This window comes from Penaeus japonicus, unplaced genomic scaffold, assembly GCF_977035675.1.
Source record: "Penaeus japonicus unplaced genomic scaffold, GWHDUDI00000001_assembly GWHDUDI00000039, whole genome shotgun sequence".
In the NCBI taxonomy this organism is placed as follows: domain Eukaryota; kingdom Metazoa; phylum Arthropoda; class Malacostraca; order Decapoda; family Penaeidae; genus Penaeus; species Penaeus japonicus.
This window is the reverse complement of record NW_028234441.1, coordinates 16,933,527-16,943,526: the sequence shown is the minus strand read 5'-3', so window position 1 is coordinate 16,943,526 and position 10,000 is coordinate 16,933,527. Positions and strand designations below refer to the sequence as shown.

The following is a 10,000-nucleotide window of genomic DNA, read 5'->3' as shown; positions in this document are numbered from 1 at the left end:
TATATATATATATATATATTACATTTTAAACATTTAACTTACACAGTAAAATGAATAGAGTTGTAAATTTGCATATCAAGCAAGGAACAAATTCATGTTGTCATCTTTATACCAAAGATCCAGTTTAGGATCTGGGTGATGAGATTCTACAGAGTAATTGTAATATGATTTTTTTTTTTATCCTTTTTACATTAAAGATTTGATAGCAGTTAAAAGGCCAAATCAATAAGTCTGTATGTCTCGTCTTTACAGAAGTGGCAGTGACAACGAAAACGGAGGAATGTTCGAGAAGTATAACAGCTTAAGGAAGTCTGGGGGATTTTGAGGAAAATAGTTTGAACGTTATCCACCACATCTCTCTGGTCGCCAAGCATACACCAGGACAATGACATTCACGAGAGACATAGTGAACGGTTTCCGGTACCAAGTGGCTGTGAACGAACATGGCCGGGATGTACTGGTACAGATTTTGAAATGGACTTACAAAGGAGGGAATCTAAGCATCAAGAAATACTTTGAAAGCCAGGGACGCCCTAAAAAGGAATACAAACAAATGTTCAATGCTTCACAACACAGAATACTAGATAAAGAAATTCCGTATCTGTTAAACGTTGATGCAACCTTTCGGGGATATGACCTTTCTCTTCTTTTTGTTGTCCTTCAGAACTTTTGTGGGCTGGAACGCCCCAACTCAGATGTATGGAAAACACCTGGATCTGGGAAGAAGCTGGAACACCTTATATATAAGCTGAAGCAGGAACGCAATAACATTGCACACACAAAGGTTGTCACACAAATGTCTGATAAAAAGCTTGCAACAAAGCTAAAGTGGCTCAAACGCCTGTTGTCTAGAATTCTCAGAATGGCAGGCATCGTCTCTCGGCAGCAACCGCACATTCCCCGTGTTTTGATCAGTGGAATCAAACAGGAGTTTAAGCATCTGTTAACAAAGGTACGAGAGCCATTGGATCCCAATGACCTGTCCTTGCTACCACAACTTCAAAACGAAATTACTGTTTTTCGGGACATTATCCAAAACAACGTCAAAGAGGCTAGTCGCCAGGAGCTGCATGACCTGTACCCTCAACTGTGGGATGTTACCCTTGCACAGTGGTTGTATCCAGATTTGAAAGTGCAACCAAGCCTTAATTTTACCAACCTGATAATCAAAGAAGACTTGACGCGTGCCATGCACTCTCATACACAACCTCGAACCGTTTCCCACAAAGAGCTTCTTCAGGTGAGGCGGAGAGATGGTGACCTGCCCGAAGTGTTGATTATTTCAGGTGAAGGAGGTATGGGGAAAACCACCCTCCTCAAATTCATGATTGAGACCTGGGTGGAAGACCCTACACAAATAGCAGGACTTGAAAACATTTCACATCTGATGTACTTTCAACTTCGAGGCTCTAACATCTGTAGTTTGAAGGACATGCTAAAGAATGTGTTTCTGAAGACTTTTCAGGAGTCTGGAGTCAAGATCGAGTATTTTGAAGAATTCTTCTTGAATTTTGGTTTAGTTTTCCTTCTGGATGGTTATGATGAAGCTAATGAAGAGTCAAAGAAACTCATCACTGACCTCCTTAACTTTCAACAAGGCAACATGCGTTTTGTGATAACTACAAGGCCAGGCTGCTTGAATGATCTCATTCACATCACAGAACAAAGAAAGAAGATAATGAATATTGAAATCAAAGGGATACGAAGGGAAGATCGTTCCTACTTTGTCGACAAAACCTTATCCGAGATTGTACAAGAGCCAAGCCGCAGAGACGAATTGAAGGCCAACATTATTGCAATGCTGGAGGCCATGACGATGGAAGTAGATGAGCTGGACATCCCTTTGACTATGACTTTAGTCATCATTCGTGAGGTTGAAGACCCAGACCAACGCTCAGCAGACATCTATGAGGACTTGACGATCCTCATGATGGGCAAGATTACAGAGAGGTTGGCAGTGCAAAGGATTGATGATGCTGAAAGTAAGGTTAAAGACTATTACAGCGCCATCAAGAAAGTTTCTCTCAGAGGCCTGAAGAGAAAAGAACATGATTTGTGGCCAGAAACGGTTGAGGAATTAAAAGCAAAGTGTTGTAGTCTACAAGTACCATACAAAGAGATGTTATCTGGATTTTTCACTTCAAAGAGAACTCGGAAAGGTCTATCATTTGACCAAACTTGGTCATTCCCACACAGTAAGTTCCAAGAGCACTGGGCAGCTGGATTTGTTTTCGCACAATTATCAACTTGGCGAACAGACGATCTAAAAGTGTCATTCGACAAAGGGGCTTTTGCGATCGAGGACCATCCTCTCATGAAATTGTGCTTTGAGGACTCGGAAGAAGCAAAACAATTTCTTAACGGCAATGGAGGTAACAGGGAAGATATGTTTATTGATTTGATATGTCAAGTAGCATGCTGTGCGATCAGGAGTCAAAAACCACGAATTAAGGCTTACATTCCTGCACTTACCAGTCTTCTCCTATACAGCAAATGTTCTCGTCCAGTAAGAAAAACATGTGGCACAAAGTGCAGAATTGTCCAAGCAACACAGAATCTGACAAATATTTTAGAAACTTGCAATACTAAACTACAAGACAACAGCATTGATATACGTGGAAGCCTTTATAAAGAAATTGTGGCTCTGACACATAATCTTAGGCCACAGGATGTTTCCAGGGCATTTAATGATGCAATTGAGGATAACCATACTTGCAAAGTGAATAATGACATACATCAGATGATAAAGCGAAATGTCGACATTGTGACCCAAGAGAAGTTTAAAGCCGAAATCGTTCCAAAACTGATAAATGTTGGACAAAATGCCCTTGATTCAGTCAAAAAGATGTTACAACCGGAAACAACGACCGAAGGTATGCAACAGTTGGTATCATGTCTTCCGAAACTACAGAATGTACTTAAATAATATTCAAGTGAGAGACGAATGACATAGGAAGGGAGGACGTCTGGTGTATATGTGGACCAAATATCATACATACAGTTTGTATGTATGAAAGAATGCAGTTCTTTAAACGTTGAGAACAAGTTGTTTGTATAATAAGAGTAATTCATCATCTTATATCCTGTAATGATTGCATGTTAATTTTTCAGCAATAAATGGCTTTTTTCATGTTATATTTGTAATATCCTTCATGAATCTGATTCTAAAACAATAATAGTGAAAATTATGATAAAGATAGTACTATGAACAATAGTAATGCCAGGTAAGAATGATGACGATAATGATAATGATAACGATTCTCATAATGACAATTATAAAAATAATTATAATAAAGAAAATGACTTTCATGAGTTAAGTAAAAAAAAAATAATAATAAAAAAAAAAATAAATAACAACAGCAATATCAAGATGATAATGTTCATGATGTTTATATTGAAAAAGGTAGCAATTATGACCATACTGATAACAGCATTGAAGAATTATCAAAAATTATATTGACAATAAACATATTAGCTATTATTAATTGTAATGACAGCATTATTATTACAACTATTATTGATGTTATTGTTTCCATTATCATTATATATACATTATGTATATATATATATATATATATATATATATATATATATATATATATATGTATGTATATATATATATATATATACATATATGAATATATATATATACATATATATATATATATATTCATATATGAATATATATATATATACATATATATATATATATATATATACATATACATAAATATATATATATATATGTATGTATATATATATATATATATATATATATATATATATATATATATATATATATATATATATATATATATATATATATATATATATACGTATATATATATATATATGCATATATGTTGTTGCCGCATGAGCCTTTGCGGCTGTTCAATTAATGTAAGGACGACTGATACCGCTGTGTAGCACTCACTCCAGTTTATTGAAAGTGGTCAAACCTGAAATACGTTACATGGTTACAATTAACATTGGTATAATCTGTCACAATAATCCTTTAACATTTACAATTGTGTAATACGTGGTATTATACTAAACAGGGTTATCAAATTAATATAGATCACTTAAACTAGATCTCTGTTATCACTAAATACATACACATTGCGGAACAGACGCCGTCCTTTGTGGCTATTCTTATCTTACAGGTCGTCCACGTCCTCTCACGATGGTGTGGCGTTCTATACTGTTTCAATGCGAATTTCTTCACTCTGCGTATGTGGTCCTTCACGGCCTATCATGGGTTTGTCAGCACTGGAACAAGAGAGTACTGTCCGCGATAGATAAACATATCTTATGTGATGAATGTAGGCCATGTGGTGCGGTTTGCTGCGTGGGGTCACTCGATGGCACCAGCTTTTAATGCGCGTCAACACTTCGGCTGGAAAGGGTTCGAGTACAGCGAAGCAGTATTCATCTGAAGTAACCCATATGGAGAGCATTAAATATGTTTGTCCGTCGAGGCCCCTGTGAGCGGCTATTGGTTCCGTATGGAGTGGTGTCTGTGAGTTTTTTGTTCTCTTCTTCTCTTTTATCTCTTTTCTCTTTCTTCTATCTTTAGTTAACGTTCCTTTTTCTATCTATCTCTATTTACGTCCTTTAACGCCGTCATCGGCGTTAACACTCCCCGGCTTTGGGCGAACTGAGCCCAACAGAGGCGAGACTGGGCTAACAACAAAGCACGGTGCCAATGATACTGACAAATGGAACCCGATGAAAGATAACATAAGAGAGCAGTGAACTCAATGAATCAACTGAAGCTGTATACATGAGATAAGTAGAACGAAAGTAGTCATATGACAAATGAGGAAGAATAGTATCCCTTATGCATGCAAAACTAATCTCCTAAGCGACACATATTCATAATAGGGTGCGTCGGAAACCCTGAGGTAGTGCGGACCTGGGCCTGTCTAATGAGTCCATCTGAGCCTGGGATAACTGCCACAACTCGCCCTAGTTTCCACAGGTTCCTTGGTCCCAATGGTTCAATTATAGGACCAGTTCACCAATCGCCACATTTCTAGACGGTTTAATATTATCTCTGCGCATCCTGAGTGAGTGTAAGTACTTTCCACTCCATCATCTCCAAAATCGGTCAGCTGGGGATTGTGCGTGAATCCACCTTCAACGGAAAGCCTCATCATTTGGCATGCCACCTAGGGTTAAAAAACAATCCCCAGAATGAAAATGTAAGATATGGCATGGTGTTAATGCTTCAAGATCGTTAACTCCCCTGACACAACAGTGAGTGGTCTGTTGTTTTAGGGTAGCTTCCACTTCACAGAACATAGTTTGTAGTCTGTCATCATCGACCCTCGGTAGACCAATAATCGACGAAAGCACCTTCCGTACTGATCGTATCTGCCTCTCCTATACTCCACCCATGTGTGATGCCATTGGTGGGTAGAAGATCCACTCAACACCCCTTTTCTTAAGTGCCTTGTCATCTTTCACATTTCTATTCCAGTTCTGTAGAGCAATCTGTAGATCCCGTTGAGCTTGGATGAAAGTGGTTCCCTTGCCTGAAAACATCTTCTCTGGTGTATCCCTCCTCACTGTGAATCTAAGGAATGCATTAAGAAATGCATCTGCATCCAATGCTTGGAGGGTTTCGATGTGGACTGCTCTTGAGCTAAGGCAAGTAAAGATGCAACCATATTTCTTCATCGTACTACACATGTATGACAGAGGGAAAGGTCCAAAATAGTTTACCCAAGAATGAATGAATGGTGGTCCTTCTGGTATGACTCTCTCAATTGGTAAATCTCCCTGACATTGAGTAGCAGGATTGCTGTATACTCTGCGGCAAATAAACATTCCTGAGTGGGCAGCTAAGAACATATGGGCATCCTTTTCAATTAACTTCGTTACATGGTGGTCCTTGGGCAGGATTACTGGTCCACATCGTTCTCTTGATACACCAAGATGAATTCTCCTGCCCCCATGCTCATTAACGATTGCTTGTCAAGCTCAGGTTCAAGCCGGTAGAGATTGTCACCCTTTTCCAAATTCCCTCTTCTGTGTAGTGGACATCGTTCCTCCCTGAAGCTGCTATCTTGTATGTATGCTAGTAAGGAGTCTCTTGTATCATGAATCTCTGTAACTCGGGATCACGAACGGAGGCTTCAGCTATCACCAACTTGAGTGGCCAGTCCTTCTCATACCTTAGGAATGCAGGACCAAATTCCATCGTTCACCCTTTATTAACTCATGTTTTGAAAGGCCTCTAGTAGCACCATCAGCTGGATTGTCTTCTGATCATACATGGCGCCACTGGTTTGAAGAGGAGGCCCTATGGATTGTCTCAAGTCAGTTTGTTACAAATGTATGAAAGCGTTGCCTGGTACTTGAGATATATTGTAGAACAATCATGCTGTCAGACCAAAACACAGAATCTTCCAGAATGATTGTCATCCCCTGATGTATCTTCGTGTCAACTCGTGCAGCCAGTGTGGCCGCACAGTTCGAGACGTGGAATGGAGGTTGTCTTGATGGGTGCATTTCTTGCACAGGCACCAAAGAGGCTTATATGAACATATCCATTATAGTGTCCTAGCCTAACGTATGTTTTAACGGCATAGGCCGTTTGTGAGGCATCACAGAAATGATGTAGCAGGGCATGTAATAACATGCTGCTATGTGATGTGGTATTTAAAGCCTTCCAGTTTTGCAAGGTCATTCATCCATCAGAGTGTTGACACTCTGACCTTTAGCACGTCATCATTGAGATCCCACAAGACTTCTAGAGCCCTGTCTATTGGCAAGTTATCAACCGTCAGGTTTATGTCCATTATTCGGGGCTTCTTTCATTTGTGGGAATAACTCTCATGACTTTCATATTTAAGTTCACTCCATAGAAACTATTTGCACAATCAACACCATTCTAAGTTTGTCTGGCTTGCTTGGGTTGAAGACTGGTTTTGTTTTGTTTAGTGGTCCAACGATTTTGTGTACTCGCTCAGCAACTAAGTTTGTCTGGCTTGCTTGGGTTGAAGACTGGTTTTGTTTTGTTTAGTGGTCTAACGATTTTGTATACTCGCTCAGCAAACCCTTTTTTTTTTTCTTTTTTTTTTATGACATCCTCTATCTTTTTGACATATCTTCGATGCAAGTCAACATTCCTTTTAAGTCTGCTCTTTAATGAGTCTAATCGTCGACGGGCCATACTCCAGTTATCTGGTAGCTCTGGATCAATGCATATGCAGGTACACTCCTTTGGGCACCTTGGTCTTGGGATGTTATTATGACTGGGACTATTGGTAATGCAGTGTGTCTAGGTGTTGCTCTTTCACTCATCCTAATGATATTTGCATGTTCCTTCCTTTTTAGTCATTTCCTTTCCTCTTTTGCTGTTGAGCCTTCCACTGATTTTCCACTCTTTCTAAATCCTGTATCATGCAGCAACCGAGAATGGTATCCACCACAGCCATTAACAATGCATGGCCGTGCTCTGTATTGTCTTGCACTGTGGCTAGATTTCAGGCAATTGAAGCATGTCATGTGGCCGACCAAATCTGCCTGCGTTGGTGAATACTGGCGGACTTGAACAAATCACAGAAAGCCAGGCTATGTTCTCCATAACAGATCGCATGTAATCGGTCTCGAAGTCGACAGTCTTGTCTGGATTGTAAACCCAAACTCTGCCCTTCGATCTCGTTGTGTAACCTTCTCAATCGTCTGAAGGCCTCTGACTCTTCTCAGGAATTTCCTTACTAGCAACTTTATGTTACTGAATATGAGGCCCCTCCAACTCTCTTTGCTGACCTGCCTAAATTTTCCACTTTCTTTCATAAGAATTCCCAAAGCTGTAATATATCTCATCCTTTTTTTTTTTTTTTTTTTGCTTGCCTTTGGTTTTATATTGTTCCATCGATCTATCCTAATATCATCAAGGCCCTTTGTCAGTTGCATTATGTAGAAGGGTATGTCAAGTTCTTGTAGCCTCTCGAAGGAGCTGGTGTAATATGTAATTGATCCACAAAGTCATAGAACTCTGTGAGCCCTTCTAAGTCATTTCTCTTCACATGTGTCCAATTTAACAATTTCTCAATTTGTTTTTCTATGTATTGTGTCACATCACTGAACGTCTACATTGCTCTGATGTTTTTCCATCATCTTTCTTTCTCCTTTTGAGCGTCAGGTTTCAAATGTCATCATCATTGGTCTAGTCCCTTTCACTGCCGCTCTCTTCAGCCTCAGTTTCACTATCTTCCAATGTTTCATGAGCTCGTTTAGATGTTCCCTTTGTTACCGAATTGACAGTATTATACATTTTCTTTAGAATACCTTCCTGACGCTCAGCTACTTTAGCATCAACAGATGGTGTGGTCCGGTTGATATCATTTACGTTGTCAGGTTCCAATTCTCGCGTTCTGACCAACTGGGTTGAGAGAAGACGCAATTCTTTTACCACACCGCCCAGATGAGTCATTAAAGTATCAAAACGGCGCAGTAATGGATCATCTAATTTGGCAAAGGTAGTTGCCTCTGGCTCTTCCCTTTCGATACCCTGGTCCTGGTTTATGGTTTCTCTGTCGTTCATAGGTTCTTAATTTTCTCGTTGACTGTGCCAATCTTGGTTCATCCGCATCACATCACATGGGTCCTTGGTTCCTTTATATCACTTCACATGAGTAATTTCTTCCCTTTACTTCACATCACACGAGCTCCTTTCTCCTCTACATCTCATCACATCACATGAGCCCTCTGCTTCTTTACATCACATCAACTTTCTTACTCATTGACTGTGCCAATCTTAATTCATCCGCATCACATCACATGGGTCCTTGGTTCTTTTATATCATTTCACATGAGTATCTTCTTCCCTCTACTTCACATCACACGAGCTCCTTTCTCCTCTACATCTCATCACATCACATGAGCCCTCTGCTTCTTTACATCACATCAACTTTCTTACTCATTGACTGTGCCAATCTTAATTCATCCGCATCACATCACATGGGTCCTTGGTTCCTTTATATCACTTCACATGAGTATTTTCTTCCCTTTACTTCACATCACACGAGCTCCTTTCTCCTCTACATCTCATCACATCACATGAGCCCTCTGCTTCTTTACATCACATCAACTTTCTTACTCATTGACTGTGCCAATCTTAATTCATCCGCATCACATCACATGGGTCCTTGGTTCTTTTATATCATTTCACATGAGTATCTTCTTCCCTTTACTTCACATCACACGAGCTCCTTTCTCCTCTACATCTCATCACATCGCATGAGCCCTCTGCTTCTTTACCTTACATCACAAGAGCCCCTTTTTCTTCACAATACCAGTGCATGAGCCTAAGCTCTTTCGCAGAACAAGTGCATGAGCCTAAGCTCTTTCGCAGAACAAGTGCATGAGCCTAAGCTCTTTCGCAGAACAAGTGCATGAGCCTAAGCTCTCTCGCAATACTAGTGCATGAGCCTAAGCTCTTTCGCAGAACAAGTGCGTGCGCCTAAGCTCTTTCGCAATACCAATTTATATCACTTTACATGAGTATTTTCTTCCCTTTACTTCACATCACACGAGCTCCTTTTTTCTCTTCACAATACATGTGCATGAGCCTAAGCTCTTTCGCAATACCAGTACATGAGCCTAAGCTCTTTCGCAATACCAGTGCATGAGCCTAAGTTCTTTCGCAATACCAGTGCATGAGCCTAAGCTCTTTCGCAATACCAGTGCATGAGCCTAAGCTCTTTCGCAATACCAGTACATGAGCCTAAGCTCTTTCGCAATACCAGTGCATGAGCCTAAGTTCTTTCGCAGTACAAGTGCATGAGCCTAAGCTCTTTCGCAATACCAGTGCATGAGCCTAAGCTCTTTCGCAATACCAGTGCATGAGCCTAAGCTCTTTCGCAATACCAGTGCATGAGCCTAAGCTCTTTCGCAATACCAGTGCATGAGCCTAAGCTCTTTCGCAGTACAAGTGCATGAGCCTAAGCTCTTTCGCAATACCAGTGCATGAGTCTAAGCTCTTTCG

The 10,000-nt window shown here is 40.1% G+C and overlaps 1 protein-coding gene across 1 annotated transcript in view; it reads left to right on the top strand.

The window, feature by feature from the left end:
* The window catches only part of LOC147467009 (uncharacterized), a 7,275-nt gene extending 4,145 nt beyond the window's left edge, over window positions 1-3,130 (top strand). Inside the window, exon 2 of the mRNA XM_086533515.1 lies at window positions 253-3,130. Coding sequence (XP_086389641.1) covers window positions 386-2,926 — 2,541 coding nt within the window. The 5' untranslated portion in view covers window positions 253-385 and the 3' untranslated portion in view covers window positions 2,927-3,130. The remainder of the gene's footprint in view (window positions 1-252) is intronic.
* Window positions 3,131-10,000: the final 6,870 nt, after the last annotated feature.